Genomic DNA, 16993 nt, shown 5'->3' with positions numbered 1-16993 from the left:
CACACACCACACATGCACACACATACACCTCCACCCCCCCACACCTACACACACCACACACCACACCCCCCCACACACACACACACCACACACTCACCCACACACACCACACATACACACACACATACACACACACCCCACACACACCACACATACACACACACACCTCCACCCCACACACACCTACACACACCACACACACCACACACGCCACACACACACATACACACACACACTTAAGAAGGGGCATGGATGGTGGCACAGCTGTAATCCTAGTGCAGGAGTTAGGGACAGGAAGATCCCTGGGGTTTACTGGACGCCAGGTCTAGCCCAGTTGGTGAGTTCCACATTACAAAAGAGGCCTCAAGAGATAAGGCACAGAGTAACTGAGGAAGACACTCAATGTCAGCCTTGGTCTTCATGCACTTATGCATATTTATACATGTGCACACACACAAACACATGCATACCACATACACAAACACATTATACCACATACACAAAACCCTTGCGTTTGTGCCTAGTGTACGAGATACAGGCTCCATGGTTGACTTTTCCTGAGATTACCAGAAATTGGGGAGTAGTGAGTTTGGAAAATGGTGGCTGTCCTTGTGTAGTGAGCGTTTTTGTTCCAGTGCTTCTAAAGCTCCTATAGGTATAGCCGTCCACGAAGCAGGACAATGTTCCTAGTGAAGAGGTGGGGCACAGAGGGCACCAGCAAGGGCTGGGCTTGAGGTTCCGGCTCAGCCCTGATGTTCTTAGATCTTTGTGTCTAGCTGGCCATGAACACCTTGGGTAGAGAGTTCTTAACTCTATTTAAAGACACACCTGGCCAGGGACTCCTGCCCATGCCTCCCTTCCCCTTGCTGGGCCTCTGCTGTGCATCTGGTGGGCGATAGATACACTGCCTTAGCAGGAAGCTCCTGACACAGTTGCCGACACTGTTGCCAGAGAGACGTGGGGAGTGTGCTGGCAGTGGGTAGGCCATTCCTGCAGGCAGAGCAGGGAGAGGATGGGGCCCACTTCAGTCCTGGCGTAGTGAAATGTGGAGGGATATGTGTCATGCCTATCTACATCTCTACACTTTTCAGCCTCTTCAGGGGTGTCTCCTGAGCTAGCAGCCCCTTCAGAGATCTCAAAAGACAGTAAGAGTGAGGGAACCCATAGCACTGTACCCTGCTGTCTGGTTACCTCTCGGTGTCCAGACTCAAATCAAGTACAGCCAGGGCACATGGGTAGAGAAGGGCTTGGTGTGCAGGCCTGGAGTGAGCGAGATGTGTGATGTTTCTGTGACGACGCAGGAAGCTTAGGAGTTTATTCAAGAGGCTGTGTCTGTACATATTCACAGAGAAAGCACTTTAGGGATGGACATGCTCTTGGGCATGCTCAGTTAAAGATGCATTTGGTTTAAGGTCATTAATTTAAGACAAAAAGATGGCAAGTGCACTTTTGTACACACTTAATTAGTTCAAGGTCATGGACCACAGGTTCAAAAGGTCACAGTGATGGACAGGAGCTCCTGGGCATGCTCTGATTCTGTCATAGCTGCAGTCGATAAAGGGAAGAATACTTGAAGGTGCGTTAATACAGAAATTTCCCTGCCTCGATTAACAGTTAATAACAAGATAGGCTTGAAGTCTGTGTGAAGTCATTGTTTTGTTGGTTTCTTTTGTTGGTTTGAGTTTGAGCTCTGTTGTCGTTGTTGTTGTCGTTGCTGTTGCTGTTGTTGTTGTTGTTGTTGTCGTTGCTGTTGTTGTTGTTGCTGTTGCTGTTGTCGTTGTTGTTGTTGTCGTTGCTGTTGTTGTTGTTGTTGTTGTTGCTGTTGTTGTTGTCGTTGTTGCTGTTGTTGTTGTCGTTGTTGTTGTTGCTGTTGCTGTTGTTGTTGTCGTTGCTGTTGTTGTTGTTGTTGTTGTTGTTGTTGTCGTTGTTGTTGTTGTGGTTGTTGTTGTTGTGGTTGTTGTTGTTGTGGTTGTTGTTGTTGTGGTTGTTGTTGTTGCTGCTGCTGCTGTTGTCGTTGTTGTTGTGTTTCTTGTTATAAAGCTCCAGCTGTCCTTCAACTTTTGATTCTCTGCCTTAGTGCTGAGATTACTGCCATGCCCAAGCGGGCAACCTGGCATTGTTCGTAATCTCAGCACTGGGGGGCGGGGGAGGGGGATCAGGCAGATTCCTGGGGCTCACTGGACAGCCAGCTTAGCCTGCTTGTATAGTTTTAGTCCAGTGAGAGACCCTGTTTCAAAAAACAAGGGTGGGTGCTCCTGAGGAGAGACATCTCTAGCCTATGCACTCAACATGAGCACACACACACACACACACACACACACACACACACACACGCACACACAAATAATTAAAATGAGAAAATTTTAGCAAGATTTTAGCTCTGTCACAGACATTATGTACAGGCATGTGCCTGTCCCCATCTGTACAGAGGTGACAGGAGTGAGTGTCCTAAGCATCCTGCCCACATAAACCTCCTTTGATCTTTCCCAGTGAAGCAGGAAGCCCCCCAATACCTGTAGCCTTTCACAGGCTGCCCTTGAAAGAGGACCAGAAGCCAAGTGGTTCTTACCCTTGTGCCCACACAAGGCCCTTACCCTGTCATTGGCCCACATTATCTTCTGCTGCATTTGCTCCCTTCCCTGAGGGGTGGCCACATAGTGTGACTTGGTGTGGCTTGGTTAGATAGCTTTATACTGGGAGGTGGGGGGCTCCAGAGACTCAGATACTTTCCATAACTTCCTGCTTTGGGAAAAAGGCACAAAACCCCCCAACATCAAAGGCCCCATAGCCATGTCCCAAGGCTGTGGGAGGACCCGTTCATCTTCGTATCCTGCCTACTGTTTGCACGCACACAGCTATGTAAGGACGGCAGCTGCATAGCTTAGTCCCTCTGCTGTGCGCGAGGGAACGTCTCGTGGTGTTTTATCGTGGCCGTGTCTGTCTTGGTACAGCTGTGAGGCAGGATTCGCTCACTCCACTCCCCATGTTTGCTGTGTCCCACCTCTCCCTTTTACTTGCAGTGTAACCAGATCCACCACGGTCTTCGATCTGGCATTGTTGTCCTTGGCAATGGGAAAGGTGTCATCAGGAACAACCAAATCTTTTCTAATAAGGAGGCTGGCATTTATATCCTGTACCACGGAAATCCGATTGTGAGGTAGGCACTGCCCTGCCCAGACTGTCTGGCACTTCCACGGCCCCTCACGCCCCTTCTCTGTGCCTGTCTTCCATTTGAAAGCCGTTGTTTACAGCTGTGTTGCTACCAGCAAAGGAAAGAGTCTCCATCTGTAATCCCACCCCAAGAACACTTCTGCCCGCGCTCCTGTCCTCTCTTCCAGTTAGCCGTGTGCAGGCACCTGATTGTCAGACACTGCTGTGCATGTCTAACAGACACAGCAAAGGCCAACAAGTGCCTGCTGCCCCTCTAGTCTAGCGTGAGTAAAGGCACTTGCTACCAAGCCTGACAAACGGAATTTGTTCCCAGGACTCACATGGTGGGAGGAGAGAACCAACTCTTGCAGGTTCTCCGACCTTTAAAAGTGCGTTGTGCATGTGCCAGAGCAGCAAAGAGCCAGGGGTCCCCGGCAGGAGTGTTCAGCCATCTCTCCTGCCCCAAACTAGCGCTTTAAAGCTGAGGCTGCCTCAGGAAAGCATTGCCCTGTGTGCACTGTGGCACGACACTCTATACCCACAGTTTGCCTGCCGTTTCTGCCATGCAGCGTAAGAGTGGAAAGAAATGGCAGAAAGCCTCGGGCCAAGGAGGGTGGTCTCTGAGATTCAGGGCAGCAGCTTCGGTTATGGCAGTGTTTTAGGGAAGCAGCTGGCGTCAGTGTGCAGCAGACACTCTGAGGAGCTTTGCCCTGCACTTTCCCTTAGGAGTTTTCCTAAGTGTTGGTGTGTAGTGCTTGCCTACCCCTGCGGCAATTGGAGGTCATATCATTGATCCCCATGATTTATCTAGTCTGCTACTTTTAGGCAGGTAACATCCCATTGCTAAGGATGCTTTCGTAAGCGTAATGTGTAGTCATAGTACATCCTGTGTGTTCTAGGAAACCATTAAAGAGCTTTGACTGGAGACTCACAAGTCTGTGTTGCTGTCTTTTAAAAACACAGCCATCCTGAGAGGATTGGCGGTGCTTTTATTCCTCTGTGTTTCTTTGGTTTAGGAGGTGGGGGCAGGAGAGTGACACAGAAAGAACCTGAGGCCTCAGACTGAGGCACTGCAGCACCGAGAGTGGTAGAGCTCTGATTATTCTCAAAAAGCTCGGTACAGCATCCTAGAAATTCTTCATGCTGCCACGGCTTACCCCGTGACACGTGTGCCATGGCGACATTTATGTAAATGTCTATGTGTTGATGACACAGTACAGAAAAGCCATAGAGAAGTGGATAGTGTTGTAATTATGTTCCAGAGTTCTGCATCCTAGGGACAGCCAAGGATTTCTAAATGCCTAGATTATGGGATTTCAGGAGGTAGCTCTTCCCTGTGAACTTGGGCTTACTAAGCTTACCAAGGAAGGCAGTAGAGAACATGATGGTCTGTGGATAAAAGCACTCACTTTGTAAGCCTGACAACCTGAGCTTGATTCTTGGAACCCATGGTTGAAGGGCAGAACCAGCTTCCAAAAGTTGTGCTCTGACTTCCACATGCATGCTTTAGTGCATGTGCGTGCGTGCGTGTACACACACACACACACACACACACACACACACTCACGAGTGCGTGCGTGCGTGCGTGCGTGCACCATTTTGAAATGTTTTCAAGGGAGACACCTGAACCATGACATAGGTGCCTTGGTCTCATGTCTTTCCCTGTCTCTTCTGTCTTAGCGGAAACCACATCTTCAAGGGGCGTGCAGCTGGCATAGCAGTGAACGAGAATGGCAAAGGCCTCATCACAGGTATATGATGGGGACCACTGGAGCCATAGCCAGCCAGGGCAGGTGGCAGCCAAGCCAAGCCTGCCATCACTCCACCACCTTCAGGCCCTTATGCCACCCCTTTACCTACCCCAGACCTCCTTCAGTGATTAGCAGGTAGGCATTCAGGGTGCCAGTTCTATAGGTGGGCCATGCTTTTCATAGGAAGACCCAGTATAGCACGGTGGAGGGGCACCATCTCTGCCAGCCTCTGGCTTACCAGATCGCACTTCCAACTGCACCAATTAAACAAGTGTCTGAGTTTCTCCATACTTTTGTGTGGGCCTCTGCCAGCTCTGTGAATCTGTCCGCCCAATTCTTGTGTATCTTTTATCCTTACACCACTTCCTGAGGGAAGCCTGCCCTAACTCCCCTTGAACACAGATAGTGTACACTGTGCACAGGACTCCTCCTCTGCTGAACATCTGACAGTTTCTTAGCGCTTTCTTTCGTCTGCCTCCTCTGGTACCTCCTCAGGCAAGGATCACACCTGCCTGGCATGCCACTGGAGCCTGGGATCGTGATTGCAGAGTCATCATTTACCAAGTATTCATAGCTCAGCCATAGCCCACGTGCTCAGCCTGTATGTGGCCCTAGGTTAGATCCTAGTGTTGAGAAGAAGAAAAACCAAACAGAACACTTATTGAGCACCAACCATGTGTAGCCCTTGTTTCAGGAACTGGTCCTGAAGCAATAAAGGAAACAGACACCAGCTCTGCTTCCGGGAACTGACAGTTTAGAAGGGAAAGCACGTAAATAGGTAAAAGCATGTGTAGACGAAAACTGCCCAGCTCAGAGTGTCGGCCATTTGCACAAGGTGAGCTCTTGAGATCCTATGACCGTGATAGACTTCTCCTCAGGGATGACGCATAATCCCGAACCTGAGGTGGAAGGAGTCCATGAGTCAGCTCTGTGTGCAAGGGAACAGACCTGTGAGAACAGACCTTCATACCTGAGCAGGATTGAGTAGGGCGGACTGTGCCTGCAAGGGGGGAAACATATGAGATAGGGTTGCAGAGGCAGGATGGGCCCATTGCACAGGGTCTGGTAAGTACCCCAGCCCCTGGAACCAGGTCTGCCTTGCCACTCACTGGGCCGAGGCAGCAGTGCCTAGGACCACCCTTTTGACGTGAGACTTGAACACCAGGAACTAGGGGAGGAGGTAGCTCCCAGGCATGGGACAGGGCAATGAGGTCAGAGGGCAGGCCTGAGGCTGAGGGCAAGCGTATGGGAGGGAGTTCTTCCTCGCAGGTCTCAAGGCTGCTGGATACAATGGGAGTGGAGACACAGGAGTGTACCAGACACAGGCTTTGTCCTTGGGGAAACAGATGAGTGCCCTAACAAGCCAGTGGGTGAGCTTCAGGGTGCTGGCTGCCGGCAGCATGGGTGTGGGTGTCCTAGTCTGGGTGAGGGTTGGGACTGCTTTCTCTTAGCTCTTCTAGTCATCATGGCTGACTGGAGGTGGCTCTTGGGTGCTGACCTCTTCACATCTCCCCATAGAAAACGTCATCCGCGAGAACCAGTGGGGAGGTGTAGACATCCGCCGAGGCGGCGTCCCGATCCTCAGGAGCAACCTCATCTGCTTTGGCTACTCAGATGGCGTGGTGGTGGGGGATGAAGGCAGAGGACTGATAGAAGGGAATACCATCTATGGTGAGAAGCATGCCCCTCGGGTCATGATCTGCGACCCAGCCCACCTGGGAGGCAGAAAGCCCAGGTCTCGGCCCTAACTAGTGGGATCTGACAAGGTGCTCATCTCCTCTAGGCCTCAGAGACCTCGTGTGTAGGACAGGCCTGGTCTCTGGCCTCTTAGCAAGAGGGCCTCTCTTCACCTCCTGACCCACTTTGAGCCCAGAGGTCAGCAAGCAGTGCTCTAGCTCCATGGAAGAGAGTAAAAGGCAAGGGGTTGTCTGCTACAAGTGTCCCCACCTCATGGCCATCCTAACTCCTCCCATCCCTTCTCTTTCAATACAAACAGTGGAAGATTTAATGGAAAACATGAAAATTACAGAAAGTACTGATCTTGCCATGAGACTTTAGACAAAGCCTCACCCTTTCTGGGCTGTATCTGATAATATCTGGAGCCTGCATTACTCAAGCCTACGTCTGCTCACTGCCACCTTTAACCTTCAAGACTGCCTTGTAAAGTAGTTACTAACCCGCCTTCATGAGGACATGAGGCACTCACCCAGGGTCACGACTAGGACGTGGTAGGGCTGGGGTTCACACTGAGCCTGCTCCCTCACAGAGAGGCACTGGTGCCCCCTTTGCACTGCCCAGTGGGGCTCTGCAGGCCTCAGAGCACTGAGAATGATCTAGCTTGTGAGGTGACTTGTCTCAATAGTTTTTACATCTTGGGGGTAACACTGGGTGCTGCTTCACCTATTCGGGGGGTCAGTGACAGGCTCTTTTTCACCGTCCCAGCTAACAAAGGATGTGGCGTGTGGATGATGTCCTCCAGCCTGCCCCATGTCTCCAGCAACCATGTGAGCTACAACGGCCTGTATGGGGTGGCAGTGTTCAGCCAGAAAGACGGTGAGTTCCCTGGGGGCCACGGGGCTCAGGAGAACTTCAGTGAGGACGGGGACGCCATCCTCTGGGAGACGGAGCTGGAGAAGGAGGATGACCCACTGCGCCGGCCCGTCACCGTAGCTCTCGTGGAGTCCAACAGTATTAATCACAATGGAGGTGAGTGTGCCCACCCTCGCTGGCACCCTTCATGGCTCCCACCACCCCGGGGCTCTCTGTCCCAGCCTGTCCCAGCCACATTCCATGTTTTGTCCTTACTGACTAACTAAGCCCAGAACTTGTCCCATATCTTCTTACCTCTGCCCCACTGACGTCACTAATGTATTTCTTTTGCTGGGAATCTCTTCCTATCTATCTGTCCCACACCAAGGAGTCTTTCTAAGTTACTACAAGCATAGCCCCTCGTCCTTTCCTCCTTGGATTTGTGCCCTGAGTCAGACCCAGGTACATGGGGCTGTTAAAGGTCTTAGTTGGCTTTCCTTTCTGAATAGTTTTTAGATTTATTTATTTTGTGGGTACGAGTGTCTTACTACATGTATGTCTGTGCATCACGTTCATGCCTGATGCCGGTGGATATCAGAAGAGGGCATTGGATCCCTGTGGAACTGCAGTCACAGATGTTCGTGAGCCGACATGTGGGTGCTTCTAACCACTGAGCCACCTCTCCAGCCCCATCCATGACGTGTTTTATGGGACACAACTCTCAAGTTCTATTGGAGTAAAGGAATAGATTCACGGGCCCTGGGAGGCGCTGTCCTCCAGAGTGATGTTGAGTAGTGAGCGCAGTAATAGCAAGCAGCCCCCGGGGGATGCGTTCTGCCAGCACACTCAGGTGGAGGACTTCTCTGTGAGGCCTGGTAGCACAGGCTAAAGCATGAAAGGTGACTCACCCAAGTCAGGGCAGACAGCGTGGGCGCCAGCTACCAAGAGGCGGGCTCCACCTGCTCCTGAAGCAGCCTAGGGCCTGTCTTCCACACTGCCTGCTCCCAGAGATGTTTCAGTCTTTTTTACTTTTACTGCAACTCTCTTGCCACTGAATAGGTTGGGGCTGTGGGAGACCTGAGGCGGGAGCTTCGGTCACAGGACTAAGACTAAGCCTTACAGCTCTGTCCCTGGCCACATCAGGAGGGACTTGGTGCTTCCTCCCTACTGTCCGGGAGTGCACACTTGTGGTGAGGCTGTTCCTCCCAGCTGGCATCGTCAGGGTTGACCTGTGCCCCTCCCATTCCCACACTGTAGCATCAGGAATCTTTGTCCAGAGCAGCGAGGCACTTCAGGTCACCGCCAATGTGATCCATGCCAATGGGGACAGAGGCGTCACCATTGTTCAGAGCAGCCAGCTCACACGAGTGGCTAACAACAGCATCTCCTGCAATCGCCAGAGTGGGGTCAAGGTGGAATTTCAATGCAAGGTGGAGCTCCGGGGCAATGGTATCTATGACAACAGAGGCCATGGCATCATTACTAAGGGCGATGGTACCGCTGTTGTGGAAAATGACATCATCGGCAACCGCGGCAGTGGACTGCAGTTGCTGCCCAGGTCTGACACTAAGGTAAGTGTATAAAGTGTGTGATGTCGGTGGGCTCAGGCCTGGCTTGCACACACTGCTGAGAGACAGCCATCAGCACTCAGAGCTACGAGGGGAGTCAGAGCTCTACACAGCATGGCCATGCTGCACGGAGGGGGAATGTGTAAACTGGGTCCCAAAGGATGAACACTGTACCTCAGCAGGAGGCCAAGAGAGACAGTGTCACCAGTGTCATGTAGACTCACGGTGCTGGGAGCCTTTGCTGTCTTCTTGGTCTCTAGCCTGGTCCTGGCTATTCCAGCCCTCACTGGCAGAGTAAGCTTGCACTGGGCCATCGTGCAGTAGATACTTAAGAGAGAGTATCAGGGCACCCACTGTGGTCAGGAGGGGATTCCTCCTCAGCCGTTCGTACATCCGGCTAACCGTCACGGTTTGCTAGGAAGATTCCCTGAGACCCCTGTGCTATGTGAGATGCTCTCTTTTGGACCTTTGGGGCACGACCACCACCCTGCCCGGCCTCCTGAGTACCTGTCAGTGCCTCCTGTTTCCTCGCCAGTTCTGGCACATGACCATAGCTCTGAACACCTCTTAGGCAAAGCAGTACACGGTGCTGGGCTTCACTAGCATCAGACAGACACAGCCACTGCCCCGTGGACTGTCAGAGGGTCTCAGCTCCAAGCTTCACAAATCAGCCACGTACGGAAGGAGTAAAAACCTGGACTCTTCTGAGTCCTCAGGAACAGGAGCAAGAGGGGCACATTGTGGGCTCAGTTGGGCTGCAAGGAAGTATGGCTCTGGCACAGCATCCCTTTCTGGTAGACCTTTCATACTGCTTCCAGGAAGATGTGTCCCCAGCTCGGCACCTGCCGACCTCCTGCAGCCTGCCCGTCAGCTCTAGGACACCTGTGGGTCCTCAGGGTGCCCTCTGCGCCCCACCCAGAGCTCCTCTTGCTCTGTGATGACTTCTCCAACATGCTCAGACTTAATGGTTTTATAACAGTCACCCGCTTGCCTGATTTGCACCAGTCTGTGGGTCTCTGAGATATGACAAACCCTGGCTGCTTCTCCTAGGTACTAAAGAACCGGATCCACTCCTTCCGGGCCTATGGCATTGCAGTGCGGGGCCGTGTTAAGGCCCTGGTACAGGAGAACATCATCTTCCAGGGCAAGACCAACAAGACCATCTTCCAGCAGATCACAAACAACCGAGAGTGCATCATGCAAAACAACAAGTTCCTTGTCTTCAAGAAGAAGTAAGTGGGCTACGGAGACGGGCCCTGGGTAATGCACTTACTGTGAGCACGAGGACCTGAGTCTATGTCCCAGCACCGACATAGATGCTGGTTATATTGTCCGTTGAGTCTGGTCTTTGATTTAGCCAAGTGCAGCTGTAGTCAGCCCGGTGCATTGCTTGTAAGCGGCTCGCTCTTTCTGTTCTGTCTTTAGGTCAGCATACAGAGCAGTGGGTTTATCGTGGCATTTTCACACATGTGTGATTAGTACAGTGTTCTTCCCTCTGCCCATCCTTACTCTTCAGCATGGTGCTTGCTGGCCTTCCTCTGCCTCCCAAAGTAGGCCCCTTTCCTTTTCTTCTTTTTTCCTGGATAATTTATTTAATCATTTTAGTCCTCTAGATAAGGAATACAAAGGCATGTGGCTGATGCCTTTAACCCCAGCACTTAGAGGCTAATTCAGGAGGATCACCCAGTTTGAGGTCAGCCTGAGATAGAATTGGGGAAAGAAAGAAGTAAGAAGATATATTTTGATACTGTGACTAATGCTGTCCAGTTCTTAAGGCTTGAAGAACATCCAAAGGTTGGCAGTGTTACTAATTCTCTTCTATTACCATTTGTGAATGGCCTCTAAGAAACAGTAATTATTTTAACCATGTAAATGTTTGGGAATATGTTGACCCTGAACATTTTAATGAAATTCCAAGTCCATCATTCATCAGTAAGTTTTACTGGAATATAGCTGTGTTCATTTGCTGATACACAAGCGCAACACATTTGTAAAAACAGGACAATATAAGCCTAACATGTTTGCTATCTTGGCCCTTATAGGAATTTCCTAGACTTAAACAGCAATGTTGTAAACTTTCTGGAATTCTCTGAGCTATTCCCAAGATGGCTACTGTCTGGAAAATGGCTCTTACTCTAACTAACAAGTATCTAGCTCTAAGTAGTGCACAGCTCTCAGGAGACACCTCTAAAAATTATAGCCTGAGGTGGAGCTCAGTGGCCAGAGCAGGAGTCCGTTGCTGCCCTAGCCCCCAAAGCGAAATGAACTTTACAAGCATTCTCTAGCATTCCTTCATGGCTCTCAGTAATTCTCTAAAAACAGTTTTAACTCTTCCTTTCCATCTGAGCTAAACTATTTTAATTAGGACTCCATGTGAAAGGGACTTTGTATATTACTCAACACAACACGCTCCTGTCAGAAACCTGAGTCCTCATGGAGCAGTTTTCTCCTGGAGATCCTAGTTTTCAAACCACACATGCACATTCTGTGCACACTGCTTCCTCCAGGGGTGTGACGAGCGCTCTTCTGGAAGGCATCCTGGGCTGGCATCTCCAGATATTGGCAGCTGGCTACTCTGTAATGCCCGGAGTTCCACAGGACACAGCAGCCCAGGCAGAGGCCATCGAGGAAAGGCCCAATTCCTTTCACCTGTATTCTCTCTCTCCCTCCCTATCCCCCTAGGTGGTTTCTTTCCTTGTTGATGTGTAAAGTGCCTAACAAAAGCAGTTCAGAGGAGGAAAGGTTTATTTCACCTCACAGTTTGAGCATGAACACACCACAGTAGGGAAGGCATGGTGGTGAGGTCGGCTCTAGCTGTGGCAGTAGGAGCGGGAGACAGCTGGTCACATCATGTCTGCCATCAGGAAGCAAATGGATAGATGCTGGGGTTGTGCTTGCTTTCTCCCTCAGCCCTTAGGATGATGCCGCCCAGTGAAGCTGTCTTTCACACTCTCAGACTGCTCTGGTAACACCCTCACCAGTACTCAGAGATAGGTCAGTTCCACAGGTGAAGGCTGTTCTTGGCTGTCAACTATATCTTGAATTGACTGAAATGGAAATGGCCAGGTACAGCTGTGAGGTTCTCTCAGGAATTAAGTCTTTTGAGGAGGGAGGACACACTGTTAATGTGGACCACACCTTCTGCTGGCAGCCTATATAGGACAAGGCAGAAGGAAGCATTTGCTCTCTGCCTGTTTGCTGTCGCTCTCCTGGCAAGTCCCTTCCTTCACTGGCCTGAGAGCCCACCCACTCTGGGATATGGCATGTACTGAAGACCCGGGACATCCGGACTCATGGACTGACCTACCAGTGGCTTCTACAATTTCTGTTAGTAAACAGCCATTGCTGGGCTAGCCGAACCACTCTATAAGCTAGTTTAATAAATCCTCTTATATAGAGAGATGCCTCAGAGGAAATGAATATGTATTCATTCTGCTAAGTTCTGTGCTTCTAGAGAACCCAAGTACATTAAGTTATTCTAGTCAAGCTGACAGTGAAGAAAGACTATCATAGTGTCTTTTCCACTCTCATAACACTATCCCCCGTACACACGGACGCGCTTTTCGTCTGGATCTGGATTCTGCACAGGAATTGTGGGGATTGGCTGCGTCTGCACTGAATCCCATTCTTACACTCATTGTGATTCTCTGCAGGTCCATCCATTGTCTACATTTCTGTTAGTGGATGTGGAGGCTGTTTATTTCCTAGCTGTTGTGCTCCGTGGGGCAGGGAGCATGGCTGTGCGAATGTCCCTGTGGGTGGCCAGGAGTGCAGTGGTGGTTCTGGTTTTAGCTGTTTTATGTACATGTGTGAGTGCTTCATGGACACCTGTACAGCATGTGTGTGCCTAGGGCCTGCAGAGGTCAGAAGAGATAGTTGGAGTCCCTGGAAGTTGGTCACTCTTTCTTTTTGTTGTTTTTGTCTGTTTTATCCAGATAAGGTTTTTCTGTGTAGCCCTAGCTATCTCAGAAGTCTGTAGACAAGGCTAGGCAGAACACTGGATTAAAGCATGTGCCAACACACACACACACACACACACACACACACACACACACACGAATGCACATGCACATGTGCACAGATGTAGCAGCTCGTTTGGCTGCTCATCACCTCAGCTTGCTTTTAGGTAGTTTCTAGTCTAGGATGGTGATAGATGAGGCTTCTACACCATTCCCGCTCACAGAGCCGCTATGGGCAGTGGTGGGACAGAAGCCACTGAATCATATCCAAATCCAGAAAGAAGGGGAAGTTGAGGGCCAAAGAGGAAATGTGACTTCCTTAGTTTCTCATCAGTCACTGATAAACCCACACCTAGATCTGCACTCTGAGATCCAGAGAACTGGAACCAAAGGTGAGACAGCCACTCACCAAGTGCTCGAGGTCTCAGGTTCACCGGCTTTCCTTCTGCATCCACAGGTCTGACACCTGGCGCCTGGTGAACCCACCAGCACGGCCCCACCTGGAAAACTCACTCCGGGGCTCCTCTGCAGCCCACAGTGGGCACAAGGTGGCAGCCATGGCAACCAGGATCACAGCCCGTGTGGAAGGTGGCTATCACAGCAACCGTAGCATCTTCTGTACCATCCTGTAAGCGAGAAGGCCTGCCTCGGGCCCAGGCCCCGGACGGTGCAGAGAGCTGCAGGCTGACTCCTGAGGTGGAAGTTAAGCCTGGGAAGTCTCCCAGACCCACCCCCATCTTACAAACCACCGCTCCTGAAGTGGGCCCTCGGCCTCCTGGGGCCTAAGAACGAGGAGTTACCTCTAGAACCCTTAGCTCCAAAACCTTGGCAGGAAGGATCTTGGGACATTTCCCCAGGCGCAGTTGGAGTGTCTCCAGTCACTCCAGTGGCACTCAGAGGTTATGAAGAGCTGCGGAGACTTAAACAGTACACGCAGCTTTTAGGTCAGTTGTTCCAAGCTACAGAAGACCTCTCACTTTACACAGACCAAGCTGACTCTTCTCAGGGAAGAGAACGCTTACTTCTGACCAGGAAGTAGCTGTGGTGAGGTGGACACAGCTACCCCTTTCCTGAACCTTGACTCTCTGGGTCCCTCTTGGGCCTATGCCAGCCTCCCAGCCGCCCCTGGGAGCTGCAGTGTTTATTAAACAGCTCTCCTAGACTAGCAGCGCATGGTCCTGTGAGCAAGGAAGGGCTTGGGACGGGAGTTCTTCCTGAAAGCTGCCTAGGAATGACAGGGGACATGTTACAAATAAGAGGGCAGGGGCTGCCTTCAGTGTGTGGGCAGGGGCTGGGCTGGGCCCCCTAGGATGAACAAAGTTACTGTCCTCAAGGGGTACCCCAAGTTCAGAGCGTTAGCTTAGCACCTGTCACAGGATTCTGACTGTGTGCACACATACATTCCAGCTCCCCTAGAGTCCAGCCTGTCTAGACAGACCCCTGCCTCACCCCGACATGTCCATGTCCTCATGGGTGACCAGCTGCCTTGACCAGCCCTTCCGTATTCCCCACTCTGTGCCTTGGCTTGAGCTTGTTTTTCCCCCTGGCATGGCCCTCCCCAGCTAACTCCATCTGCAGATCCCACCCTTTACTCGAGGGTGACTTTAGCTCGACACTGCCGTCTCCATGTGACTCTCCCCTTGCTCAGGTGATCGTGTCGCCCAGCACCCTCAGCCTTGCCTGCCCTCCTGCTCCTCAGGACACTGAGCACTTTCTGCCTTGCTTTGGAACTCTGGGTCCATACCCGTCCTGCCCGTCTGCCTGTGAACTCTCTAAAGGCAGAGCCACCTGTCTGTCCTTTTGTCCCAGCCCAGAGCCAGAGTTGAGTTAGTGGCTGAAGTGATGAGAGGTCCAGCTCCCAAAGGGCTTCACCAGACGGCACTGACGGTGGCGAGCTTTGCGAGCCAGGCTGAGGAAGGGATCTGCATGCAGGGCCAGCTCTGCCTGACGACCCCTTTCCCACGTGGCCTCTACTGCAGGGCCCTCACCAGCCTTTAGGGTCACTGTCCCACACTGGGCCCTGTCCCATGCTGGTTCTGTGGAGCCCTAGGTGCTGCTGTGTGGGTGGGTGGGAGGGGGAGCTCTGACTTCTCCCTAAGCACTCTGGGAAGAACACTGGCCTTTCCCATGTGTAGCACTGTCCACTGCACTTGTCTGGTGGCCCCAATGTGAGTCGCTGTATAAAAATGCTGCCTTTGTTATTTTGTAAGAAATGACTTTTCTGTGAACCAAGTACTTACGAAATCTCAGTAACCAAAATAAAGTTCTATATTTTAAAGGAGGTGCTTCCAGGGTCTCAACTTGGTCCACACGTTTGCTGGAGTTCAGTGACCAGTAGGGACCACCGCCTATTGCAGAGCCCAAGACTCATCAGCTTTCTCCTACCATGGCTCTGAACTCAAAGCTGGAGGGCGCCATCTCAGTCTCCATAGCATTCAAAAGCTGTAACTCTAGTCCTGCCCAGGGGCCTCTCTGAAGACAAAGTGACAGTACCTTCCTAGGGCTCATCAGCTACATGAGCGTCCTGGACTTGGGCCACTCGCTCAGTATCTTAGTGTTGCTCCACCCACCCCGGGCTCAGTACTAGGTTAGCGTTTAGGTCTCCACATTTGTTTTGTACGTGTTCATGTCGAGGTCAGAGGACAACCTCTGGGGAAGTTGGCTCTCTCCCATGTGGGTTCCCGGGACTGAACTCAGGTTGCCAGACTTGGTAGCTGGGTCCTTTGCGGAACACTGAGCCATCTCCTGGCCCTAGTATTCAATATTGTTGTCGATATTCTAATGTTTTCCATAGAAAATAGTTTGGTTTAACTCTCAGCAGTCTACCCCTAAGCTAAACTTGCCTTGTAAACTCCTTCTGGACGGGGGCGTTCACGGAAAGTTCCCTCTGGCTGACGCCTCTTGTGCGCTGCTGGTTGCATTTCAAGCGACCATGTTTAGCTGAAACCAGCCTTGAACTCATCTCTCCTTCTACTACCAAACGCTGGGATCCCAGGCACGTACCACCACCCGGCTCAGAGCGCAGCCTGTCTGTCGCCATCAGCTGTTTTATGACTCTCTTCATCCAGTGTGGCACTGTTTCCTAGAGAACTGATTTCCTGTGTGGTGTGGCCTGCGTGTGGGGAGGCCGGAGTACCAGGTGTCTCCTATTACTCTCTGCCATCTTCCTTTGAGGCAAGGTTTCTCCTGGAACCTAGAGCTGGGCTGGCAGCCAGGAAGCCTGGATGGTTTTCCTGCCTCTGCGTCCCAGTGTCGGGAATGTGGGTGCTGGTGTCTGTGGGACCTTTAACCTTTAGCTCTCTCCAACCCCCAAAGAACAGTCTTCATTGCTGAGCTCTGCTGATGTGGGTGTGCTCACGACTCTGCTCACTAGTGGAGAAGGGACTGCTTACAGGAGTCGGAGCTCCCCTTTCACCTTGTGGACCCATGACAGGCTTCTTGTCAACTTCTGCCCTAAACTCCCTTATGGACCCATGGCCACAGGATCATTGGCATTGTTAAAAGCCTCGAGCCTCTATCTGCAGCTCCCCTTCCAGACCCCAGAAACTTTATTACCAGCCGTGAATCTGTTGAGGCCTGAATCCAAAACCAGGCAAGGCGCCAAGCTGACGGTTCATGCTTCCCACATGGACTCACCCTAGTCCCCACTCCCTTGCCTCTCCACATGGTCTAACCCAGGAGGAAAAGCTGTGGCTATCGCTTCCCGGCTTGGCTATGCCATACAATAGCAGGCTCTTCAGTTAGATCCCACTGCCAGCCCTAACAGAGCTGCAGTCTCCTCCTCTCCCTACTCGGTCTTCCAGGTCCTCTGTTTGTTATTTTGAGACAGGGTTTCTCTGTAGCCCTGGCTGCCCTGAACTCGCTCTGTAGACCAGGCTGGCCTCAAACTCAGGGATTCCCCCTGCCTCTGCCAACTGAGTGCTGGGATAAAAGGCGTGGGCCACCACTGCCTGGGCTCCAGGTCCTCTTTATTAACTTCCGGTTCCAAGTTCAGACTGATAAGATCTTTTGACTTCCCCAGACCCTCCCAAACCCT

General features: G+C 51.5%; 1 protein-coding gene across 2 annotated transcripts in view; it reads left to right on the top strand.

Annotated features, from left to right (window-relative positions):
• Fbxo10 (F-box protein 10) overlaps positions 1 to 15238 on the top strand; it is a 46101-nt gene extending 30863 nt beyond the window's left edge. For both annotated transcript variants that reach the window (XM_087549677.1, NM_001427214.1), the window contains 7 exon segments: positions 3021 to 3157; positions 4831 to 4901; positions 6420 to 6572; positions 7344 to 7607; positions 8688 to 9001; positions 10049 to 10230; positions 13415 to 15238. In XM_087549677.1, the coding sequence (XP_087405803.1) occupies positions 3021 to 3157; positions 4831 to 4901; positions 6420 to 6572; positions 7344 to 7607; positions 8688 to 9001; positions 10049 to 10230; positions 13415 to 13589 (1296 nt within the window). In that variant the 3' untranslated portion in view covers positions 13590 to 15238.
• Positions 15239 to 16993: the final 1755 nt, after the last annotated feature.

The sequence above is a fragment of the Rattus norvegicus genome, chromosome 5 (genome assembly GCF_021556685.1).
Source record: "Rattus norvegicus strain SHRSP/BbbUtx chromosome 5, alternate assembly SHRSP_T2T, whole genome shotgun sequence".
NCBI classification, from domain to species: domain Eukaryota; kingdom Metazoa; phylum Chordata; class Mammalia; order Rodentia; family Muridae; genus Rattus; species Rattus norvegicus.
This window is presented reverse-complemented; position numbering and strand designations above follow the sequence as displayed.